This window comes from Camellia sinensis, chromosome 3 (genome assembly GCF_055761805.1).
Source record: "Camellia sinensis isolate YWXY chromosome 3, ASM5576180v1, whole genome shotgun sequence".
Taxonomy (NCBI): Eukaryota; Viridiplantae; Streptophyta; class Magnoliopsida; order Ericales; family Theaceae; genus Camellia; species Camellia sinensis.
In genome coordinates, this window is record NC_138963.1 from 107,834,139 (window position 1) to 107,861,386 (window position 27,248).

At 36.9% G+C, this 27,248-nt stretch overlaps 2 protein-coding genes across 2 annotated transcripts; both read left to right on the forward strand.

Annotated features, from left to right (window-relative positions):
- The first annotated feature begins 15,162 nt into the window (after positions 1-15,162).
- LOC114290678 (uncharacterized) lies at positions 15,163-18,591 on the forward strand. The gene is made up of 2 exons (XM_028234622.2): positions 15,163-17,757; positions 17,907-18,591. Exons 1-2 carry the CDS (start codon positions 15,168-15,170, stop codon positions 18,227-18,229), a joined length of 2,913 nt encoding a protein of 970 aa, XP_028090423.2. The 5' UTR covers positions 15,163-15,167; the 3' UTR covers positions 18,230-18,591.
- A 2,513-nt stretch (positions 18,592-21,104) lies between these two features.
- LOC145821094 (Disease resistance-responsive (dirigent-like protein) family protein) lies at positions 21,105-21,921 on the forward strand. The gene has a single exon (XM_082917681.1). It carries the CDS (start codon positions 21,174-21,176, stop codon positions 21,726-21,728), a length of 555 nt encoding a protein of 184 aa, XP_082773807.1. The 5' UTR covers positions 21,105-21,173; the 3' UTR covers positions 21,729-21,921.
- The last annotated feature ends 5,327 nt before the right edge of the window (positions 21,922-27,248 follow it).

Here is a 27,248-nt window from a genome sequence, read left to right on the forward strand (position 1 = left end):
AAGCACTACTCTCAAGTGTGCCTCGTGCTCCTCCTCAGAAGGCGAATAGATAAGAATGTCGTCCACGAAAATGACCACAAATCGATCTAAGAATTCCCGGAAGATCCGGTTCATCAAGTCCATAAAGATTGCCGGTGCATTGGTAAGCCCGAATGGCATCACCAAAAACTCATAATGGCCATACCGCGTACGGAATGCCGTTTTAGGAATATCCTCCTCCCTGACCCTCAACTGGTGGTAACCCGATCTCAAGTCTATCTTAGAGAAACAATGGGAACCCTTCAACTGGTCAAACAGATCATCTATACGGGGCATAAGGTACTTATTCTTGACCGTAGCCCGATTCAACTTCCGGTAGTCTATACACAATCTCAAGGCACCATCTTTCTTTTTAGCAAAGAGGGCCGGTGCCCCCCATGGTGAAACACTAGGGCGAACGAAACCCTTATCTAGCAATTCCTAGAGCTGAATCTTCAACTCACTCAACTCGGCTGGGGCAAAACGATAAGGTGCCATAGAAATCGACGCCGTGCTGGGCTCTAGATCAATAAAGAACTCTATCTCTCGGTGAGGTGGCAAACTAACAAGGTCCTCGGGAAAAACATCCGAATACTCACAAACCACCCTCGGCAACACAACATGGGTCTCATCACACTCACCACTCTCAAAGCTAGCAAGTAGACCACTAAACTCACTCCGCCCTCGCGAATCATATCCCGGTGGCAAAACACTACCAACCCGGTCTCCCAAGAAATGGAACCACTCCCCGCTCAAGGTACATAACGTGACCCTCTGGCGGTAGCAATCAATAACAGCCCGGTATGACGATAGCCAGTCCATACCGAAAATAACATCAAAGCCCTTCATGGGCATGACCACAAATGGAAATGGAAGCCTATGGTCGGCGACCTCTATATCACAACCTCTAACTCCCTGTTTCAAGATCAACTCACCACCAATAGGCGATACTACACAAATAGGAGATGCCAACTGTGCCAACTCCAATTCCAAAACAGATGCAAATGCAGCAGATACAAAAGAATGAGATGCTCCCGTGTCAATCAACACACTAGTAACCGAGTTGCAAAACAGAAAAGTACCTCTCACTACTGATGGAGCCGGTACTAGGTCCTGCGCGGTAACAGCATACACGCGCCCTGTAGGTCCCTGATCTACCTGCTCACCACTAGGAGCAAACGACTGCTGCACAGACTGGGATGACGAAGCTCCCGGATTGGCTCTCGAGGCCTGCACAGACTGAGCTGGCTGATAACTCTGCGTCTGCCTAGAACCAGACGCTCCCGAAGTAGCACTCAACTGTGGGCAATACCTCTTCAGGTGCCCAGGCTGACCACACTGATAGCAAGACAAAGGCTGGCCCTTGCCCTGACTCTGGCCCTGAGATCTAGCTAAAGAAGAAGCAGCTCGCTGACCCCTTCCTTTCTGTGGGCAAACTGAAGATTTGTGGCCCAGCTGGCCACACGCAAAACAACTCAAGCCTCCCTGACTACCTCTCCCTGAGCCCGTACTCGGTACTAGAAAGGTCGATCTAGCCACACCACCCTGAGACTGCTGAGGGTTAGAACTCCTCTGTCTCCTGCTATCACCCTGACCATCTTGGCTCCTCTTGGAGCCTCTCTGCCCCTCATCCTCCTCCTGCATCATGAGCTCCATGTGAGCTGCAGCATCAACCAAACGTCTATACTCCCGGATAAACGACCCTCCAATCCTCAACTTGAGCCCACGCCTCAGCTTCCGCTCAAACTCAAAGCAACGGCGTTCCTCGGACGCCACAAGTTCAGGTGCAAACCTGGACAGACTGGTAAAAGTAGCCTCAAACTCGGCCACTAACAAGCCCTGCTGTTTAAGCTGGCAAAACTGCTCCCTCAGCTTCTCCCTACCAGCTGAAGACAAAAACTTCTCCTGGAAGGTGTTCACAAAAGCCTCCCACACACCACCAACACGACCCTTCTCGTGCTTCCACCACTGACCCGCATCTCCCTTCAGTTGGAAGGATGCCAAGGTCACCTTTAAAGCCCCGTCCTCGATGCCAAGCATCTCGAACGTCTTCTCCATCTGTTCCAACCACTCGTCAGCCTTAAGTGGCTCCTTCGGATCCCCAACAAATTCGTCCGAGTTAGATCGGAAGAACTCCCTCTTCAAGAAAGAAGGTCCAGCCTCAGTAACTTGATTCTCTGCTCTGAGAATACCCAAAGCTCCCGCTATCTCTCGGGCCAAGGCGCCCATAGCCTGCTGACCTGTTGGCTCGGCCACACTGGCCTGACCGACTCCCTCCTGCATTGCCGGAATGTCATCCGGTAAAGGCATTTCCTGCCTGCCACGCCCGACACGCCTACCACGCCCTCGTCCTGACATCCTAATAAAGGTAACCAAGACTATTAGCACATTTACAAATGTGCCGAAGCTATAACACTCGCGTCCTAATGCATGGACAACTGTAATTCACTCCACGTAAGCATATAAACACATAAGCATTTACGAATTTCATTTCCGGATAATGATAGTCCCGAGGCGTTACTAGAGTTCCGGTTAGAAACAGCATTGATCAAGTGCTTTTCCAACAAGACTCCCAGCAATCCAAGGATCCAATCAACATCCTAGAAACTACATTCCATACCCACATAGTCACATAAGCACGTTATCAATTAAGCACATAGCATATGACACTACATCTAAGTCTCTATCAAGCGAGACAAACCCATTGTGATCCTAATCACTTCCCACGTACCCAAAGTATTCGAACCCGGTACGCTCTGATACCAAGTTGTAACGCCCCAAAAAAAATACATAAATCCATCACTTTAGACATGCATTATACAAAAGAGATTAACCATTTCTATTCATCAGAGTAGTTCTTACAACAGTATTACATGTTAACAACAAAAGCAAGTGCCCTATAGGCTTACAGCTTTCCAAGTTAACACTTGGTTACACAAAAGAAGAGTACTAACTCCATACAAATTAAGCCCTTGGTTTGCTATACATGTAATACAAATAAAACAACCAAAAAGAGTCTTCAACTCTCATCATGATCCAAACTATGTCCTTGGAGGTGGCATGCTACCTGTACCTGAAAATAATGTCCCATATAGGGTGAGCCAACGCCCAGTAGAAATATGCTAAACACAGTATGAACAATAACTAAGACATTATCAAATGATAAATGTTCAATTTCCACAAATCAATTCATAACCCATTTCCATCTTATAATCACTGCGACTATGTTTCATTCTACTTTCCATTTCTTAACAGTTTCGCAAATTATATCAATGGCTCAGAACCTGGCCAACCCTTACTATAAGACAGTAACTCATATTAAACATTTCCCATTTCTCAATAGATAAACATATTAGTTGTATCAACATCTCAACAAATAAGCATACAAGCTGTATCCACATTTCAACAGATAGGCATACAAACTGTATCCACATTTCAACAGATAAGCATACAAGCTGTATCATCACTTCCATAGATAAGCATATGAGCTGTATCATCACTTCCATAGATAAGCATATGAGCTGTATCATCACATAAATCTGACAAGCATATGAACTGTATCAGTGGAGTCCATCCCCTATCTCCTCCCAAACAATATCCGGTTTAGAGGTCCATCCCCTATCGTCCCCTAAACCGTGGAGTACATCCCCTATCTCCTCCCACACACATACACAGAGTATATACACATTGGTCATATACACAATCAATCAATACATAACATTAATGTATTCTACCAATCGTCATACTTTATGACATAGCCAATTGATTAGTTTTAGTTTGCCTAATCATCATGCATTGTCTACAACAATCAAAACTACCCTCCACCGGTAGCCCAAGCAATTATTTCTAAACAGATAATAAAAGCTCCAACAGATAAAATATCATGTTTTCAAAAGTGAGCGATTAACAAATCCAACTCCACTATTCTACCATATAATAAGTCAATTTCATTATTTCCAACTCCATTCCAAATACCAACATTTTTCCCAAATTAATTATACAAATTAATTTACACGACGAATTAGGGCTTTTTCCCCCATTTTTCAATATTGACCCAATGGTCCATATACCAACAACCAACATCAATAACATTATTTTGAAACCCAAAATACTCATTTTAGAACCAAAATAATAAAACCCTCTTTGACATTTTGAAACCCTAAGTCCCAAAATTTCCCAATTTCAACACTTTATCAAAATCGCCAAAAATCTATGTTAAAGACCATAAGAGTGAGTAGGAATCCCTACCTCAAATTCGGAGTTCAAGGGATGAAGATGGAGAAACTCAACGTGCTCCAAAACTCGATATTTTTGGATCAAAACGTAGCCCTCAACGATCAACACAACTGTTGTAAAGGCCAAAGGTGAGGAAACAACTCTAACTAGATCAATACCTAGGGAGAAGGCAAGGTTCTAGAGAGAGAGGCTCAACAATGGAGTTTTGGAAAAGTAAGAGAGAGAAATGAATGTGAAAAAGTGATTTTAAAAGTCAAAACACGGAGCTTTAAACCTGACTCCCCGCTCGAGCGTGGAAACTTCCGCTCGAGCGTCACTCACAGACTCCCGCTCGAGCATCCAAACTGCCGCTCGAGCGCTAAATACACACTCCCAGCACTTTTACAGAACCAGGTCTCTGCTCGAGCGTCCAACTCCCCGCTAGAGCGTAACACACAAACTCCCGCTCGAGCGTCCAAACTCCCGCTCGAGCGAACAACCCTGCAGAGAAAATACTGGAAGGGTGATTTTCCCGCTCGAGCGCCAAAATCCCCACTCGAGCGGACAGACCAAAATCTAGGCATCTACACTTGGTTCCTAAGCTCAACCAATCTGTTTTACACCTGCCCAACACAACCCAAGACTCAAATACAAAAGAGTAAAGGATGTAAACGAGATGTGCACAACAACCAATAAAAAAGGGAAACCGGGATCGCTATATACTATCCAAGTAAACAATACTTATTACTTAATGAGACTCAACTTACTACACAATCAAACTCCACTCAATTGGATTTGATTTACTACTCATTTAAATCTCACTTAGTTGTATCATATTAAACCACACTTACTATTCAATCAAATTTTACTTACGGCTCAATTAAATATGGCTTACTACTCAGTTTGGATTTGACTTACTATTTAATTAAATTTCACTTACTACTCAATGAAACTCTACTTACTATTTTATTAGACTTTGCATACTACTTAATTAAATTTTATTTATTACTCAATAAGACTTGACCTGCTATTCAATTAAACCTTACTTACTACTCACTGACACTTAACTTACTCTACTAACTACTCAATTAAATTCATTCATCACTCAATCAAACATGACTTACTCAATAAGATTCCACTTGCTACTCTATTAAACTGGAGATATTACTTAATAAAACTTCATTTAGCACTCAATGAGACTCTACTTAATTACAAATCCATCAAACTTGACTTACTATTCAATCAAATATCACTTACCAGTCAATGATACTCCACTTACTATTCCTTTAGACTACTACTCAATCAAACGTTTCATACTCAACTTTCTACTTCATCAAACTTGACTTACTATTAAATAAAATCCCATTTAGAGAGTGTCATACTAAGTGATAAATCGTTTCAAAACAAATGATAAAATAATTCATAACAAGTGACAAACAAATTTAGAAATCTAACAAACTTTAAAGAGTGTCACAATATGATCTCATTTATTACTGAATGAGATTCCACTTACTAGTTCATTAAATTTGACTAACTACTAAGCTACACCTCATTTCCTACTTAAGGAGATTTCACTTAGAACTTCATTAGACTTAACATACTACCTAATTAAGTTTCACTTATTACTCAATGAGACTTCACCTAAAATTCTATTAGCCTTGACTTATTACTTAATCGAACATTTGACAACTGACAACCATTGAGTGCTAAGTAGAATTTGAACAAATAATAGGACTTAACTTATTACTTAATCAAATATCTGACTACTAACAACCATTGATTGATAATTAGAATTAGAACAAATAATAAGTATTATATTTAAGAATGATAAGTATTGTCATAAGAAGTGATAAGTACTATCATAATTGTTAGTAAGCCGAAGCACCTCCTGCATCACCATCGACAAATTGTGCTCTACGCTCAATCCTAAATTGGTTGTATATGTCCTTTTGTACGAACCCAACATTCTCATAACCACCAGCTTCTTCTACCATACAAGAAGTTATTACTTAATGAGATATTTCAATTTCCACATACTACTCTATTAGACTTTAGTTATTATTTACTGAATTTTCACTTACTACTCAATCAAACTATACTTACTACTTAATTAAACATGACTTATCAATCAATAACACACCACTTCAATAGAAATTATACTTAAATAGAAAAAAAGTAAATATAAATGTTACTAAACAGACCTTTAAATAGTAATTACTATTTTGAGGGGTTATAGGTAAATAATAATAATAATAACAATAATAACAATAATAATAATAATAATAATAACTACTATTTTAAATTAATGTTTTTAAAATTAAGTTTAAATAACTTACAATTTAAAAATATTTTATTTACAATTTTTTTATTTTTAATATTACATCGAAAATTAATTTTTCACAATAATGACTATTTTAAAAAATTAATAAATTTTAATAAATTAATATTTACATATCATATTTTACTTTTTACAAATCATAACAAGACAAAATATAGAGGAAAAATAGTTAAATATGGTATGTCATTAATTTTATGTATTTAAAATTAATTTAAAATATAAAAGATGGCACAATTTTCAAGAATTGAAGGTGACTTGTTAGCAAGTAATATTTTGAATAGTAAGGCTTCGTTCGGGAAGTTGGTTGACTTTTTGACTATTTTGCCTAGGCTAAAAAGTCTCATTTGGGTTAGACTTTTTAGTTTTTTTGACTTTTGTGAAAGAAAAAGTGAAATGATTATGGTTTAAATGTGACATTTTGTCTCATTGGTTTTATCCTATTTTATCTTTTTGTGACTATTTTAGCCTTTTAACTCCTAAAACCAACATGTCAAACGAGGACTACATTTATTCATAACAAATAGTAAGTGAGTGAATACCAAATAATAAGTATATTTGTAGCAAATGATAAGTTAGAGCCATTTTTTTTTAATTTCAAAATTAACCAAAACTACTTTACTTTTTGAAAAATCACCTTACTTTTTCTACCTAGTTTTGCTTTTGATTCATCCAATGATTAACATTTATCTTATCTAAATCTAATGATCTATATTTTTTTATGTACCACACATAAAATCTACTTTCATGTATGGTAGAATTTTTCATAAAAGTGATACTCCTTTCTGTCCCAAAATAATAGTCTTTTTTGGGAAATGCAACCTTTTTTTATTGTACAATTATTGCACTTTAAAAATATTCATTGTGTTTGATTTTAATTTTTTGAATTCAGTTTTCTAGAATTAAGTTTTTTATTTTTCATGATTTTTTGTTATTAGTGAATATTTTTGAAATTTTAAGCAATTTTTTTACTTTTTTAGGTGCACCATACTTAGATAAATCTAAATAGTAAAATATTTTAAAAATTAATAAATACACAAAAATAAGAAAAATGTATTAAATTTTCATATATTTTTTGTATTTTTGGTATTTCGTGAATTTTTTAAAGATTGTTTTCACAAATATTTTACTTTTTAAGTGTATTTATGTTAGGCGTGTCTAAAAATTAATAAAGTTGCTTAGATATTTAAAAAAATAGTGAAAATAAAAAAATACGAAAAATGAAAAAGTAAAATTTTCTGAAAAGTGAATTCTGAAAATTGAAACCAAACAGAGTGATTAATTTTTCAAAATTACCCTTTGATAGTATATTTATTTAGAAATATCGAAATAATTATACTTTTTGTGTTATTAATGAATTTAAAATAAGGATAAAATAAGATATTCATATTATTTTAATCCTTTATTTTAAAATAATAAAAAATTATTACCCAAAAGACAACCTAAGAGGGGGTGAATTAGGTTTTTATAATTAAAATTAATAATACCCTAATAAAAATTATGACTAATACAATAGATAAATATAATTAATGAAATAAAAATAATTAAAACAAGTGTCTTAACAACTATGTTAGTTAATGATTTTAGCACAATAAAAATGTGAAATATAGTTATGGCAATTTAAAATAAAATAAAGAGATAAGGGAGAAAGAGACAAACAAATTTATTGTAGTTCAGCTTCAACTCGGCCTACGTCCACTCCTCAAGCTTCACTTGAGATTTTCCACTATACTCTAACTTCACAGGGTGCTATAGCAACCTTTTCACAGATTGAGCAATCCTCTACAGATTTTACACTAACTTTCGAAGTCAAGAATACTGAGTGTACTACACTCTTACAAGGTTGAAAAGAAAGTATTTTTGCTTTCACAGAAAGTTTCAAGAATTATCTCTCAAAGATAGATATAAAAATGAAGCTCTGGTTTTTTTATAAACCTCACACAGAAAAGATGGGTTTAAAGGTATAAAGCTCAGTGTATAATTTCTGAGAATAGATGTGAGTGATTATAGATCAAACAATATTTACAGGTTTTTTTGTAACTTGTTTACATTAGAGGTTTTGGTATATATAATGAAAATTATAGCCGTTTATAGCCGTTGTGTTCATTTGAATTTATAGCCGTTTATAACTGTTTATAGCCGTTGTAGTCATTTGAATTTATAGTCATTTATAGCCGTTGTACTTTCATCATTACCAATTTGAATATCTTCCACTCTATTATTACTAATTTGAATATCTTCCACTTGAACCTTTTGAACCTTTTGGCCGGCTATTGTGCTAGGCTGTTTGAACCTTTGTTTTGGACTGTTTGACCTTCTGATTTAATCAAATATTAAATACATTCTAACAACATTTAGGATAAAGGTTTAGGTGAAAAATAATGGGACAAAATAAATTTTGATTCTATTTTTCTCTTTCAAATAAATCATCAAAATAAATTTTGATTAAAATATAATTAAATAAATCATCAAAATAAATTTTGAATTTTATTTTTCTCTTTCAAATAAATTAAAACATAATTAAATAAATCATCAAAATAAATAAGTCTAACAAAAATAAAATAAAATACTAATATTTTGAGACAAAAAGTACTAAATGTCAAGAATATTTATCAATATTATTTATTTTTTAAGATACAAATGTGAGTAGATGAAAGGGTTAATGATATCTGATTAACTTGATTTTTGACAGATATATTCTACCCGATATATTCTAAATGTGAACAGTTCAGATTATTAAAACAGATCCCAAATAAACCCATAAGACTGTGCACCAATTCCCCCAAAAAACAAGACGCCCCAACATTCTCCTCTCTAAAGCGGTAATATTCTCTCACTCCAGTTTGTCTATATCCTTCTCTTTTTATTATTAGTGGTGTTTATGGTTGATTATTTTAGTAGTTTCATTATTTTTAATTTTTAATAAATATTTTTTAATCAAAATTTATATTTTTGAGTTTAACTCGGCTAAACGGGCTGCAAAAGTTTACAAAAAAAAATCTAAAAAGTTTTGAAAAAAACTAGAAAGGACAAAAAACAAAAATAAAAAATATTCGGCTTTTTATTTATTTTTTAATCCATAGTGAATTTTTTTTTATTTTGAATTTAATTTTTTAGATTGATTTATTCAAGACAGACAAAGCAAAACAATTTGACATAATTTTCAAAAAACATTGCTAAAGCCAAAAAATATATATATATATTCAAAAAAATATGTGATTTTTTTAGTTGTATGCCAAACAATCCTGAGTAACTATGCTATGTAGTACCAATTGACTCACTTTTTGGCTCCCTTAAGGTCTAATCTTAGGGGTCACCACTTGTCACTACAAAAAAGTTGACTTTTTGCGACGGCAAAATGCCGTCGCAAATACTCAAAACGCTATTTCAAAAACTTTTTTGCGACAGTAACTGACTTTTAGCGACAGCAAAGGAGGGGTCACAACAAAGGGCGTTGCTAAAAGTTTCTTGCAATGGCAAAGTGCCGTCGCCTTTTTTTTGCAACGGCAAAAAATGCCATCGCTAAAAGTATTATTTGTGAATGAGGTACTTGCCGTCGCTAAAATATTATTTGCGATGGCAAACAAGACTGTCGCGAAAGGTTTTTTCCCAACTATTGGCAATATCTTTTGCGACGGCAATGTTAACGTTGCAAAAAAAAATCTGGTTGTTATGTTTTTTTGAGACGGTGTGGTGCCGTCTAAAAAAAAAAAAGCAACAAAAATATTAAAAATATGAAAATTACCTGTATTAAATGAAAAATAACTAAAAAAGAAATCAATAATTATATAATAATATAAAAATTTCAGTATAAAAATAACAATTCATCTATAATAAAAATATTCTTCTATTCATAACAACACATCAGCAAAATTATCCCACTACATAATGTTACATAATACATATACAATGTTTAAATACATAATATTGTTCACAAATCAAAATAACATAAATCAAAAATAAAAGTTTTCCTCGTGATTCTTCTCCTTGTATCAAACTTATATCAAATTTTCTGAAATATTTACAACATATTTGCATATTACATATTTACGAAACATAAATTGAAGCCAAAACCCTAATTACTGAAAAAATAAATAAATAAATAAATAAATAAATAAAAACACAGAACAGTGTCTTGAGGACACACTGTTGCCGATCGCCAATCAAAGACAAGAAGATAAGAGAAGAGCAGAGAAGAACAGAATAGAAGAGAAGAGAAGAATACCTTCGAATCGATGATTTGATCGCTACTCGCCGCCGTTGTCGCCGATCGCCAATCGTCGCTAGCCACTACTGTTGCCGATTGCCAATCACCGCTCGTCCCTCGCCTCAGAGAGAGAGAGAGTGTGTGTGTTGTCTCGAAACTAGGGCTCTACAAACCTAAAAGGAAATGAAAAAAATGGGAGGAAAGACAGAGGGAAAAAATGGGGGAAGTTTCATTTTTATTTTAATGGGGAAATTTGTTTCATTTTTATTTTAATGAATTTTTTTTTTTATTTTGTAGAAGTAGGTGTAATATTTTAATGAAAAATATTTTTCGTTAAAATAAAGTTAATTTCTTATGGTCAATGAAAAATATTTTTTTGTGGCCTCTTTGTTTTTGTTACTAAAAATCAAAAGCTGATTTTTTGTGGTAGAGGAGAGGGAGCGACAGTAGTGGTGAATGTGGTGGATAAGAGGTGATGGTGGTGGTAGTGGTGATGGCAAAGGAGATTAGTGGTGAAGTTGTGGTAGTGGTAGAGGAGATGGAGTGGCGGTGGTGGAGGAAAGGTAATAGTAGAAGTAGTAGTAGTAGTAGTGGTAGCTGTAGTGGTAGTGGTAGTGGTAGTGGAGTGGTAGCGATGATGGTAGTAATGGTAGTCGTAGACGTGGAGTGGCAACAATGGTAATAATGGTGGTAGTGGAATGACATTTGCAATAGTGGTGAATGTGGTAGAGAAGATGGGTGGTGAGAAAGAGATGAGTGAGAGACAGATAGAGAAAAGAGATAGAGAGAGACAGAGACAGAGTGGTGAGCGAGAGAAAGACAAAGTGGTCGCTAAAAGTACATTTTTTTGTAGTGGAGAGCTCGGTAAATCGAGAAGAGATGAGAGAGTGAGTGAGCAAGGTGAACATAATAGGAGAGACAGACAGACAGACACAGAGAGAGAAAGAAAGAGAGAGAAGAGTAAGAGACAGACAGATTGACACAGAGAGAGAAAAAGAGAGAAAAGAGTGATGAGAGACAAAGAGAGAAAGAGATAGAGAGACAGACAGACAGAAAAAGAGAGAGAAACAAGAGATGAGCGAGAGATAGACAAAGAGAGAGAGAAAGCGAAAATAGATGATCGAGAGAAAGACATAGAAAAAGAAAGAAATAGAGAGAGAAGAAAGATGAACGAGAGAGATGGAGATAGAGAAAGAAGAGAGATGAGAGAGAAACAAAGAGAGAAAGACAGAGAGACAGAGGCAAAAACAAACAGACAGAGAAGAGTGATGAGTAAGAGAGAGAAAGAGAAGAGAGAGAGAGAGAGAGACAAAGAGAGAAAGAGATAAAGAGTGAAAGATAGAAAAAGAGACAGAGAGAGAAGAAAGATGAGAGAGATAGAGAGAAAAGAGATGAGCGAGAGAGATAGAGAGAAGAGAGATGAGCGAAAGAGACAGAGAGAGAAAAGAGATGAGTGAGAGACAGAGAGAGAGACAGATAGACAGACAGACAAAGAGAGAAGAGTGATGAGTGAGAAAGAGAAAAAGAAGGGAGAGAGGAAGATGAAAAAATGGGTGAAAAGAGACAGACAGTGAGAGAAAAAAAAAGAGCGAAAAGAGATAAACGAGAGAGAGACAGAGAGAGATGAGCGAGAGAGATAAAGAGAAGAAAGTGAGAGAGAAAAAAGATGAGAGAGATAGAGAAAAGAGAGATGGACGAGAGACATAGAGAGAAAGAGAGACACAGACAGACAGAGAAAAGTGATGAGTGAGAGAGAGAAAGAGACAGAAACAGAGACAGAGACAGGCAGACAGAGAAGAGTGATGAGTGAGAGAGAGAAAGAGAAGAGAGACAGAGAAAGAGACAGACAGACAGACAGAGAAGAGTGATGAGTGAGAGAGAGAAAGAGAAGAGAGACAGAGACAGAGATAGAGAGACAGGAAGATGAAAAAATGGGTGAAAAAAGAAATGTTATATCAAAAGAGTTAGACGATGTTTTTTTTTTTTTTATGACAGAAAAATACCGTTACATTTATTTAAACCATTTTGTGACTATATATATATGAAGCCACAATATATATGTATATATATTTTTTTTTTGCAACGGTACCTATTACAGTCGCAAAAAACTCTTCTTTTTTTTTTTGCAACTGCAGCTAGTGCCGTCGCAAAAACTCTATTTTTTTTGCAACCGCAATCTCTACCGTCGCAAATACTCTTCTTTTTTCGCGACAGCATTTTCTATCGTCGTAAATGCTCTATTTTTTGTGACAGCAAGTTGTGCCGTCGCAAAAAAGTCACATTTTTCGCGACGACAAGTTGTGCCATCTCAAAAAATCTTATTTTTTTGCGACGACAAGTTGTGCCGTCTCAAAAGGTCACATTTTTTGCGACGGCAAGCTGTGCCGTCTCAAAAGGTCACATTTTTTACGACGGCAAGTTGTGCCGTCGGCCGTCGCAAAAAGTTCTGTCTTTTAAATCCACTTTTCTTGTAGTGTGTGTAGCGGGACTTTTTATTTTTATTTTTATTTTTCTGGATATGTGGTTATTATTTATGCTTTTTATGTTGGACTTTTATTATCAAAGTTTTGGATGTAATTTTTACTTATAGTGTATAAGAAAAAATAGCTTAAATAAATTAAAATAACAACAATGATTCATCCCCCTTTTCCACCCACCCCCTTTGACCCCCTCTTTCTCTCATTGGTTACATTTTCTTTTTCTTTTTCTTTTTTTTCCTGCTCCTCCAATCACCACCCGTCACGTGGCAAAGGGGGTGAGGGGGTGACCCCCAAAAGGGGTCCCAAGCATTAAAACCCATCTCCAACAACAGCCACTCTAAAGATACTTAATTTTTTTTATTAAAAAAGAGCCTAAAAATGACTCTGTATATTTGGAGAGTCACTAGTCATCCTTTAAAAACATAAAATTAATTTCTTTCTTCTCTTCTTACTTTTAAATGTAATTTTCATATCAATTTTTTTTAAAGTTAAATTTAGTTGAAAAATAAATATAAAATAATATTTATATGAAATAAAGAAAGAATATAGACTATTATTGAAGAAAGTACTTGAAAAAATGATTTTCTGAAATTAAAAATACACTTTACATAAATTTTGAAGAAAAAGTAATAAATTATTGCCGGCGATGTGCTCAAAGTCCCATAAATAAGCTGCAACGACACACCCTCTTTCCTATCACTAGAAAACGGGGTGGATGAAAAGGGAGATGAATCATTGTTGTTTTTTAAATTAGTAGTTAAACATTTAGGATAGGGGAGTTGTTTGATATGCTCTTAAGGTCTAGGAATAAACAACAAATTTAATTATTTGGTCTATTTTTATACTGAATATAGATCACAATATAATATTGTGATTTAAATCCTACACTACATAAAATTATAAATGAATAATATTAAAAATATTAAATATTTTATTAATATTTTTATCAAATATCTCATATAAACATTTAATAAAAATATTAATAAAATATTTAAAATCTCTAACCTTCTTCATTATAAATAAACTTACTACAAAACATCCATCTAGCGTGAGGATCCTCTAGAGTTTCTTCTCTAGAGTGATCTCCTAGAGTTAGATCCAATGGTTGATATAAAGGGAATAGAAAACGACGTCGTTTTGATATTTAAAAACATGAAAAAAAACACAGCAACAAACATATGTTAGCCTCTGTTCTCTTCTTCTTTTCCTTGCCCCAAACAGTTAGATCCCAGAAGATGACCAAACCCACTTTTGTTTTGAATCAAATGAAAATGAAGAAGATTAAATCAACACAAGCATCCTTCAATTTTTTCAAGTGCTCTTGCATTCTCTGCACAATCAAGACAAACCTATACGAATATATGTATATATGTACAGACTCCATGTATATATATATATATATATATATGTATATTTACAAATTGAATCAAATGAAAATGGATTTTGATATGTGAGATCTACATAAATAAAAAAAGAAGATTAAATCAACACAAGCATCATTTAGTTTCTTCAAGACAGAATCAAAGACGATGGAGATCGACGAACATGGAGATCGGCGATGAATCTGTGGTGTGTTGGACAGAAAGTCTTCCAGATCGAAGACGAAGGCAGGGACAAAAAGTCTTCTAGATCTCCGCGGCAGCGGCGGAGGCATGCCGACGACGTTCTCCTATTCTCTCCTTCTCTCAGCCCTTCTCTCTCTCTCTTTTCTCAACCCTTCTCTTTGTTTTGAAATCTGAAACTTTTTTTTTTTTTTTTTTCTCAAATTACACACAAAAACGATGTCGTTTTTGTGAGGGAGAATCTCAGCCTTCCGATGGATCACTCCAGGAGATCACTCTAGAGAAGGAACTCTAGAGGATCCTCACCCAAACATCTATACATGCATGGAACAAACAAAACACAAGCTAAAATGAGAAATGGACACACCACTTCTCTCCTCCTCTTCTTCTTCTTCTTCTTCTTCTTCTTCTCCCTCCAGTTGGTGTTCTCTGAGTTGTCTCCAAACCAGAGAACCACCATGAACCAGCTCTATGGTCTTCTTCTCCCCAACAGCCAGTTTTCTCCACCTTCCCCATGGAATGTCACCAAAGACCCAAATGCATGTTCATGGAAGGGTGTTACATGCACTTCCAACAATTCTGCCATCACCAATCTCTCTCTCCCTTTTTTCTCCATCACTTCCTCCGATTTTCTTGTTTCTCTTTGCCAGATTGATACCTTGGAGGCTGTTGATCTCTCCAACAATCACTTGAGCTCAATCCCAGATGGGTTCATGACTGGTTGCGGAAAGATTACTGGGTTGAAACAGTTGAATATCAGTAGGAGCAAATTGTCTGGCCCTTTACCCACTTTTAATGGTTTTGCTAAGTTGGAGTCCTTGGACTTGTCTCACAATTCATTGGGTGGAAGCATTGATTTACAGCTTGATGGGATGGTTGGTCTCAAAAGTCTGAACCTTGGCTTCAACCAGTTCATTGGCTCTGTTCCTATCAACCTTGGAAAATCCATGGTTTTGGAGGAGCTTGGGCTTTCTTCCAATCGCTTTGAAGGTAAATTCCCAGAAGCAATTGCAAATTATTCTCATTTGACTGCAATTGACCTTAGTGTAAATAACATTTATGGGTCTATCCCTGGTAGATTTAGAGAGCTTCACAATCTGCAACTTTTGATTCTATCTTCTAATAATTTGAGTGGTGGAATCCCAAAATTCCTTTCAACTATCCAAAAACTATGGCGATTCGCGGCCAACCAGAATTCTTTTTCTGGTGTTATTCCAGTTGGAATTACAAAATATCTCAAGAATTTAGACCTTAGTTATAATAAGTTAAATGGGTCAATTCCTGGAGACCTTTTATCCCAATCAAATTTGCTGAGTCTCGATTTATCTTATAATTCATTAAGTGGGTCAATACCTGCAAATATGTCTCCAACCTTGGTGAGGCTGAGATTAGGAAACAATCAATTGAATGGGACAATCCCATCTTCATCTTTTGGAAGCCTTCAAACACTGACCTATTTGGAGTTGGATAACAATAGTTTGAGTGGACCAATACCTCCTGAATTGAGTTCGTGCAAGAATTTAGCACTGCTGAATCTTGCTAACAACCACCTCACTGGTGTTTTGCCGGTACAGTTGGGTGTTCTGAGCAAACTTCAGGAATTGAAGCTTCAATTCAACAATTTGTTTGGAGAAATCCCAATTCAAATTACCCAATTACAAACATTGCAGAAACTGAATATCAGCTGGAATTCGCTGTACGGTTCGATACCACCATCAATTTCAAGCTTGCAAGCTCTTACCAACTTGGATTTACGATGCAACAATCTCAGCGGTTCAATACCTGTTTCGATTGGTAACTTGAATTTCCTTATAGAACTCCAACTAGGGAACAACAAACTCAGTGGGACAATTCCGTTGATGCCACTGACTTTGCAGATTGCTCTAAATTTAAGCAGCAATCTCTTTGAAGGGCCTATACCTAGAACGATATCAAAATTGATCGGATTGGATGTGTTGGATCTTTCCAACAACAAATTTTCTGGTCAGATTCCAGATTTTCTGGTTGAAATGACAAGCTTGACACAATTGGTGCTTTCCAACAATCTGCTCTCTGGAGTGATTCCCAAGTTCCTTCTATTCGTTACCGTTGATGTAAGTGGAAACAAGGGTCTCATTAACACTACAAATTCAAACTCTCCCTCATTATCTCCGAAACAGAGAAAGACAATGGATGTGGGAGTCCTTTCGTTTGCTGCTGGCAGTGCCTTGGGCTTTGTGTTAGTAACAATTATTGTTGTAATAATTTCCAGACGAGGAAATGGTGGTTTAGATATCATGGCTTTTGTGGACATGTTAATGGGTTTTGAACGATTCTTAATACAGTTTTATAGTGTCAAAGGTCATTGTATAACTGATAATAGCATCCACAAATCAAAGCTTAACTTATCCAATGCCATGGAGGCAGTTTCCAAACCTGTTAACATGATGCTGAAGAGTGAGTTCTGCACCTACTACAAGGCTGTCATGCCTTGTGGGATGAGTTATTGCATCAAGAAGCTAAATTGGAGCTGTAAGGCATTCCAATTGCTTAACCCTGAGAGGTTTGTTCAAGAGCTAATGGTTTTAGGTAAGCTAAGCAATTCAAATATCATGATCCCTCTAGCTTATACTTTAACAGCTAGTAGCGCATATGTTGTTTACGAAAATCCTCAACATGGAACCCTCTTTGACCTTCTTCATACAAACAGTCATACTGTCCTGAAATGGGAAGAGCGTTACAGTATAGCTGTCGGGGTTGCTAGAGGTCTGGCTTTCCTACATGGGTGCTCCACCTTGACTGGACCCATAATTCTCCTCCATCTTTCGACAAAAAGTATCCTGATGGAATCACTTTCGAAGCCTTTGATTGGAGATTTTGATCTTAGTAAGCTGATCAATCCTTCAAAAACCATGGGGACAATCTCAGTTGTTGCTGGTTCACTTGGGTACATCCCTCCAGGTAATCTGCTCTTTTTTAACTATCTTTAGTTCAAGTAAATATTACTGTTATTAGTGATCAAATTGTACTTCTCTTTTCATAAACAAAATGAAATGATATGCATAAAAATTCTGAACTTATTGTGATGGGAACCTTTTTGTTACTTGCAGAATATGCATACACAATGAGGGTGACTCCATCAGGGAATGTTTACAGTTTCGGAATCGTGATGCTAGAATTATTAACCGGCAGGCCTGCTATAAGTGAAGGGACTGAGTTAGCTAAATGGGTACTGACTCAGACTCAGTTGATCCATCACAACAAGTGGAAAGAAATTCTTGATTGTAGACTATTAAGTGATGCATCAAGAGGTGTTCATGATCAAATGCTTTCAGTTCTTAGAATTGCTTTAGGTTGTATTGCCCTCTCACCAGATGAAAGGCCAAATGCAGAAAGCTTGCTCGATTTGCTGCTTGACGTCACAACAATTTAGTCTGTAATTATGTAACAGTAATTGTGGCAATTTAGTAGCATGGCAAACGGAGTTCACTACATTGTACCCCACAATCGGTTTTTCAGGAATAATAATAGGACATGTTTGTTTTGGTTTAGACAAGCCATTCTGTGACAATGTTCACTAGAAATTCTACATAGCTTTACTTCAATTTTGGCCTATGACTGGTTTGTTCCCAATACTATCCTGATAAATTATAACAAACTTCTCATATTAACCCTTTACATTATGACATTTACATACCCAAATTTATAAATAGGCAGGTTATTTGTATCCCAACTCTGTTCTATCTACTTGCATCTCCAGGGCAGTCTCTCTAGCAAGTTGTTTTTTGGGTTTTGCTTTCTTCTTCGAATACCAGAGACCAGAGAGCAGTCTCTCTAGTGAGTTGTTTTTGGGGCTTTGTTTTCTTCTTTGAATACCAGTATACGTATGCAAAATGATGGTCCATTTCAAAATAACTAAATTAGCCATTTCTCAATGTAATTTAAGCAAAACAAAAACAAAATAAATTCTAGAGGAGTTCTGAAAAAACCTTTTTATGTTCCACTGTTCTATCATTTTGTCTATTTGGTTTAATAAAAGTAAAGACTTTGTCAGTGGATGTCCACCATCATCAAACACAACTGCCACCTCTATCACAACCAACAAATAGATAATTTTAGTTCGAAAATTCTCTGTTTGCAATTAAATTTATCTATTTAAGGTAAATTTATCCACTTTTTTTTTTTTTTTGGGGGGGGGGGAGAGGGGGGGGGGGGGTGTTTGAAGAATTCACAGCTTTTGATTGGAAATGAAATCAAAAGCCAGTTTAAGTGGTGCCCCTTTTCGTTTTTGTGCTTGGAATGTCTTTATTATCAAAGCTCTGCTTCCCCAAATTCATCAATATTCAGAGGTTTGTCTTGGATTTCAATGAGCTGTCAAAAACGATCTTAAAAAAAAAGAAAGAAAGAGCTGTCAAAACCATTTAAAGTGAGCTTTGAAGAAGCTAGGTAATTGCCAAATAAACAAATTTATGTTTCATTTTCTTATTTTATTTATTTGTTTTGGGTTTGTTCTTGGAGGTTGGATTGTTTTTCAGCTGGAGTTTTCTCTAATTTTGATGAGTCAATGACGATCTGTCAAAACACCTCCCTCTTTTATGAGTAATTTTAGGTATTTAATTTTGGTATTCGAAGTTGTATTTTAAAAAAATGTATAATTTTGATTTATTCGAAGTTGTATTTTGATTAGGTTACAATTATCTTATTTAAGTTACATCATCTCTCTATCACATCACTTTAAATTCAACCATATTTTACATTTTTTCGTAAAAAGTCAAAAAATATATTAATTTAGGACTTCCAAACAACCCCTAAATATAGATTTCATTATATAAGTGTCAAGTACAGACTTGAAATTTTTTGAAATTAGTGTTGTCCTACTTAGAGTTGAGTCCGAATTCTCGGCCGCACAAGCCTAGCGCCATCCTTGCAGCACCCCCAAAACGACGTCGTTTTGGGGGAAATTTCAATTTTTTTTAAAAAAAAAATGCAGAACAGAAACCAGAGGACAGAGGAGGAGAAGAAGGAAGGAAGAAGGAAGAAGGGAGAAGGAGAGAGGAGAAGGAGCAACCGTGGTGGCCCCAGATTCGGGTTTTTCTCTCTCTACAAACCATCGCTCTCTCTCTCTCTCTCTCTCTATATATATATATATATATAACCGGTCTGCAATGTCCCACTCTTCTCCGCTACTGCATCTGCATAAGAGGCTCCCGCAGCAGCGCCCAGCATGGATGTCGGATCAGCATTTGCGTTGCCGATCTCTGCCGCCGTCGTGTGCTCGTCCATGCTTTTATCCTTGTTCACTTTGTTCGCCTGGTCCGGCCGGATCTGGGGCCGCCACGGCTGCTTCTTCTTCTTTCTTCCTTCCTTATTCTCCTCCTCTGTCCTCTAGTTTCTGTTCTGCATTTTTTTTTTTTAAATTGAAATTTCCCCCAAAACGACGTCGTTTTGGGGTTGCCACAAGGATGGCGGCAGGCTTGTACGGCCGAGGATCTGGACTCCTTAGAGTTGGACTAAACAATTATTTAATTTCAATATTAAATTAAACAATAAGAACACTAACAAATATACTAGAAGGTTAATTTTTGTCTATCAACTACATAACAAAGATATGTTAGGACTATCTCATCAATAAATTTTTCGACCACTAAATAATTATCTTAGATTAAACTGTACTCATGTGAGAAAAAATAAGATAGGGCGACATTACCATATGTAGTATAATTTTTATTATTTTAAATTTTTTCAAGTGTGTCAATCTTGCATCAAATAGATTCCTATGTGCGTGTAGTATAATTTTATTAGATTATCCCACACTGATATGCAATTGTCCCAACATCAATCAATATCTCGTTATAACCACTGGGGGTGGGGGAGGGGATGGGGATGGGGTCTTGGAAAGGCGTTGGCCTTCTACATAGGTGAGCAGGAGTCGACTTTTAGAGACACGATTAGCGGTCCATTTATTTGGTAAAACTGACGGTATTGTACTCCGCGCATGCTCAGTCTCCTGTGCTAGGGGTTGGTGCATTTCCCCCTTACCCCGGTAATGAATCCTTTCTTTTGGATTGAGTTAAATCTGACCATTAACCGGTTACTCCAAGGTCAAGACCTGCAGATGTTATGATATCCTCACAGAGTGTTTTTTTTTTAATCAAAAAAAAAAAAAAAAAAATTAGTATCTCATTATTCACCACCAAATAAAATATATATATGTATAAAGGTTTAGGTCAGGGAACAAATAGTGGATTAGGTTGCCAAACTTCAATTGATGAACAACACCACTTAGAAAATAAACTGTTTATAAGAAAGAAAATGTTCTTCCAAGAACCACCCAATATTGCACCAAACATTTCAAAACATCTCACAACAACAACATTATGCTACCCAGAATCATATTCTGCATTGCAGTCTCTTTAGCCATATTAACAGTCATCCTCCTAGCCTTGTTCTCACCAGTAACCCATAGAAATCCTACAAAGAACCACCCCAACAACAGGCCTACCCTAGCTCTATCTTTATACATTCAACAATCACAAGTAACTAACCCCAACCCTAATCTGCAACCGGTGGCGCCATCAAGTGATGGGGCATTCGTTTTCCATCGAACGCTCACTGAGGGACCTGAGAACACTTCCAAGGTTGTTGGAACAGCTCGAGGCTTCATAATTCCGATCCAAAATTTTGCGCGCTCAGCGTTCAATATTATTTACCTTACATTTGATAGTCATGAGTATTCAGGGAGTGTTAGTGTTGAGGCCAAGAATTTTGGTGGAAAGAAGGATAGAAGAGAACTCACTGTGGTTGGTGGAACAGGCTCTTTTGCCTTTGCCAGGGGACTAGCTGTTTTTTCGCAGACGGGTCAGGATTATGCAACTTACCATGTTAAGCTACACCTTAAATTCTCTAATCGATCCCAAACCATACCGGGTTGATGTGCAAATTGTGTTTCTGATGAGTTTTTTTTTTTTTCCAATCTTTTTGATAATCGTACGAGTTTATTCTTGTGTGAAGGAAAAATTAAAATAGTATGTCTATAGGTTACAATTTGAAAAGAGATTATCAACTATACATTTCAAAAGTAATGTGGACAAAAAAACCAAGACAACAATGTGGACTGGTAAAAACCACATAATTTGGTTTTGATTTTCGATTTTAAAGATGTTTTGATTTAGATTTTTAATTACTACTCAATTTTGGATTAATAATCTTTTTCTTTTTCTTTTTTGCCAAGATTTTTAGAATGTTAATTTGTTAATAAAATTAGATTATAACTAAACAATTGAATCGTTTATTTAAATAAGACTTTTGCACTTTGGCTACCATTCAACTCGATGCTAGGTTAGTTTCTAAAACAAGAGTCTTCATTGTTTTTGAAGTAATCATTTGAATAACTAAAATTTAATTTTACAAAAACTAAATGTACAATAGTTAAATAAACCCACAACAATCAAACAAAAAAAAAATACTCTAGAATCACTTTAGAAAAAATTAGGATAAATTATAAATATACCTTTGAAATTTATTTAAAATACAGATTATTCCTTATCATTTTAGAAATTATAAATATTCTCTCAAATTTTTTTATTTAGCAGATTTGACAACAACAAAAAAAAATTCCTAACTACTCTCTTATAAAATAATAAAATTACATGAAATGTTAATTGAAATATATCTCTGATATCGTTAAAAATTGTTAATTATTTGATGATTTATTAATAATGGGCCAATTTTTATGCGATTAGAAATTTGAATGGGTGAGATGTAATTTCCAGAACAACTGTATGCAATTTGTATTTTAAACAAATCTTAATAATTGTATTAGTAAGTTACCCAAAATATTACTATAGAGGATCCTTTCTCTGGTTCACTTCCTTGCATGATTATTTCACCACTGTTTTGCTCATCTTCTATTTGAATATTTGATCACTCTAATCTGAAGTAATCTTTATGGTGGTGGTTGTGGTGTTTTACTGTAAGAACATTTGCAGTCATGAAATTCAGGTTGAACTTGTCCATGATGTAGGAGAGGGTTCAAGAAAAGAGTTGGAAAATTCGAAAATCTTCGAAGATCCTTGAAGAACAACTTCGAATTCTCTAGAATATGATGAGAGGCTTAGATTCTTCAATGGTCTCAACTCAAGAACACAAAAGTAAAGGAGATGATGGAGATAAGAGATTGGGTGAAGAAGAAGGCAAAATGGCTAGAGAATAGAATAATGGCAAGGCTCTCCCATGGATCTCCCACTTTCACTCTCAAGGTTGATAATGGAGATGGGAAATTAGTTCTTTCCCAAGAGTTAAAAAAATCTCCAAAAAATTCATCCCTTGTAAAGCTATGGGTGGGTGCTATTTATAAGCACCTCATGATGTAGGATGGAGCCCATGTGCAAGGCACATGGGGGATATTCTCTCTAACCACCTTGTCCGAGGAGGTGACCTCTCCGAGGAGGTGACTTCTCCGAGGATGAGAAAACCCCGAAGAGGAGATCAATCCCTCGGCGAACCCTTCTTCTTAGCCACACCTAACCAATGATCCCCAATCATCCCAAAGGGTCAGGGGTAGTCCCAGAGGACGTCCTGCCGCAAAATATTGCCGAGTCTCATGGACCCCCCCGGGGTCGTGCCACCTCGACCCGGGTATAGGCTAGTTTAACCGAAGAGTGAATTTATCTCCACTCACCGTCCTCGGGATCGGGTCCTTTGTTCGAACTCCATTACGCCCATGGTTCTGGTGCGTAGATCCCGGAAAGCTCCGAGCCCGCAAGTGTTCTGGGACTCATTAACGGAGCGATTTCTAGATTGCGTCTGAATCCGTTCGAAGCCAAGTATTTCGGACCTCTAGGTTCATGGATCCGAACCCTTTCGAGTCCGAATGCCTCGGATCTCTAGGCTTGCCTAATACCCTTTGGAGTCCGGGCCTGAGTAAGTCTCTAGGTTCGTGGATCCGAACCCTTTCGAGGCTTAGAGCGATTCAATCCGTTTGATGGCGATAAATCTGGGCCCACCGATTCTTGGACTTGCGATAAATTCGGGCCCACTAATCTTGGGCTATTGGGCCTAAATAATTTAGTGGGCTCAAATTAGCCCCTCTTACATTTGCCCCTTGCGTGTATGAGAAATTTTAAATTTCTCAGACATGCATACTGTCATTTCTTCGACCCTGTTTCGCATCACGTTCCCAAAAAAAAAAAAAAAAAAAAAAAAAAAAAAAAAAAAACATGTTGTCACGACAGAGCTTATGGATAAAGTTGATGACGCACTTCAATTTACAGAAAAAATTGACAAGCAAAAATTTTATTTTTTTGTACTTTTTTTTTTTTTTTTTTTTTTTTTTTTTTTTTTTTTTTTTTTTTTTTTACTTAGAATATTGATAATTACATTTTCACTTCTCCAAGTATTGAAGAATACAAAACCTTTTTTTTTTTTTTACTCCAAGTAAAAGAAATAAGAATTAAGATAAGAAATCAAAAAATTTTCTTTTTGGGCTTGGAAATAGGTTGGCCTCTTATATATATGCATATATACATTCAGAACAATCTGCTTGGAAATAGGAATTCCATATATCACACCTTTTTTTTATTCTATTTAAAGAGATGGCTCAAAACCCTAAATCTCACAAACTTTTCTTTTCGATGAGCCACCGAAATCAATCAACCTTCCTCTTTCTTTCTTTCTTTAACCCAGCTTTTCTTCTTCTTGAACAAGACCAACCCAGCTTTTTCTTCAAGAACAATCTGCTCACTGACCTCCATTGCATCTCCAGTCTTCGTCTCTGCCATCGTCACTGAAGACACTCCGACGCCACCGACATACCGACGCCGACTCCTCTACGACGTCACTGCCATTGCAGGCCTCGACTGACCAGCGCCGACGCCACCGCTACTACCGACCTCGACTGCCCGGCGCTGCTGTCCGTTGGCTTCTCTCCCTTGCAGCTCCACCATCGGTGCTTCACTTCAGCCTAGCGAGCTCAGAGATTCGGGCACGCCGGATCTTGGTTTCGCTCCTATAGCCGCTGAAGTCCATCACTGCTTGTGTATCACTCGTTGTCTCAACCCTCTAAGTGCCGTTGTCGGCTTATGCAAGAACCCACCATGGCGCTGCTCTGTGCGTGGCCTCATCTATCTCATGCGCAGCTCCTACACCGCCATTGCACCTGTCAACTGTAACCGACCAGTAACGACCACGCCGTCCCCTCAACGCGGCGTGGGTCTGTCCGTAGCCTTTCTCGCCCACTGCCCATACTGTCGCTGGTTCTCTTCTTTATTTATTTATTTTTTTTTTTATTATTATTATTATTTTTTTTTTAAAAGCTTTGGTGTTTGCTTTACTGCCCATGGTGCTGGTTCTCTGCGCTGGTATTTGCTTTAATCCTACTGATGTAGATTTAATCAATCTACAAGACTGCTTCAGTTTTTTTTTTTTTTTTTTTTTTTTTTTTTTTTTTTTTTTACTTTGTTGCTTGACAAACTTTGGGCAAATATATATATATATATAGATTATCATATATATATATATATATATATATTTTTGTTTAGAACTCGGATTACCCACATTAGCCTTGGCTTGTGCACAATCAATCGTTGCTTCCGGCTTCAGCTTATCCGACGTCAACCACGCACGTTCGCCCTCTCAACGCAACGTGTGTGGTCTTGCCCGACCTAGCTCCACATCGCTGCTTCTGGCTTCAGCTTATCCGACGTTGACCACGCACGTTCGCCCTCTCAACGCAACATGTGTGGTCTTGCCCAAGCCTAGCCCAGTCTTGTTGATTACAGTCTGTAAAGCCTCTCTGATTTCAGCTTAAATTTCCAGTATCGGCTTCGGACTTCACCTCCCTAACTGCCCAAATTTGTAAGTATGACATTCGACCCCCTCTTCCGAATATAAATATATTTAAATATATATAAATATATTTTTGTGGCAATGTAGAGGGCTCAAGCAATCTGATGAAAATAAAAATAAAATAAATAAATAAAAACTGAATCTGAATATGGACTCAATTTTTGTGGCAATCCCAATGATATTTTTTTTAGCTCAAACACCGTGATTTTGGCCATATGGAAACATGCACTAGCACTTGAAACCTTATTGAGGTGCTTGGCTTGAACATAATTTGTTGAACTTTATCACCGAGGAAAGGCCGAATATAACTTGTTGACTAGTATTTGAGCTCCATTTTTGACATGGAGAGAGAAAACCCTGGACTTATGAATATGGACTTTGGAAATGACATTCTTGTAATTTGCATAATGATCCATTGAACCTTGCTACTGATAAGCAATGTAATATACTTCGGATCTCGGGCCTAAAATTTACTATTGAACTTCACTCTGTCCAAATTTTGAGCCCCGTATAAATTAGACCTTTAATATGGAACATAGTGACTTTAAGAAATTGACCCGATTGAACTTCATCATGAAGCGACCTATGACATTGCACCTCTTATTGATGATAGAAGACGAAAATCTATATGTTGATGATGCACCCATTGGTATTAAAATTTGTTGAGCTTGAAGAATATCCGAAAAAATGAATTGTTGATGACGTCCGAAGTTGAATTTGTTGATAAACCCATCATGTTGCATGTAACAATATTCTGAATTTTAATACGGTCAACTCTTTAATATTTATACCGGTTATTTCAGCCATATGTCTTCTCAAAAGAAACCCGTAGCTCCGGGGTCATCAGAACCGGCTCTCATGAAAGAGAGGGATGTACCTCCGGCATCTGAGTGGAGGAAATCTCCTTATTTTGGTCGGAAGGACCCCTTCTGGCGGGCGGCTACCTCCACCACTTCTCTTCTATCTCCGAAGGGGGCTCCATTATGTCTCACTGAGGACACTGACTCTGGACACGAGGCCCTCATTTCTCCTTCCTCGGTGCTACGCTTTCGGATTGAGCGGGGGGACTTTCCATACTGTTATCCTCAGTTCAAGGCCTTCTCAAACCCTCCTTTTGGTTGGCAGGAGTGGGTCGATGATGTTCTCTCGGACAAGAGCTTCTGTCAGCGGCTTCAAGAGGCCCGCCTATTGATCCCAGTGAAAATATCTCGATCCCTATCCATCCGTCGCAACAATGCTAGCTTGGAAGCCATGGCTCTTCGGTGGAGCACCGAGACACACACCTTTATACTTGGCCAGCACGAGATGGGGCCCACCCTTGAGGATGTGTTCATGTTGCTGCGTCTGGAAGTGACCGGCCCTGATGCCTTCGACCCTGAGCAGACACCCCCCGAAGATGATTCTTTGATCCAATCTCTGAAGCTAAATCTTCAAACTTGTGGTTGGTGGAGTTCCGTTTTTGATGGTTCAGCGAGGAGGACTAGTCGAGTAAGGACGGACCGTGCCTCCTATACTGCATGGATCTGCCACTTCTTCAAAGATCTTCAGCCCTTGGCCAGAGATGCTGACCCTAACTCTCGGGAGTATGAGGTCGGTCCGATGTATGA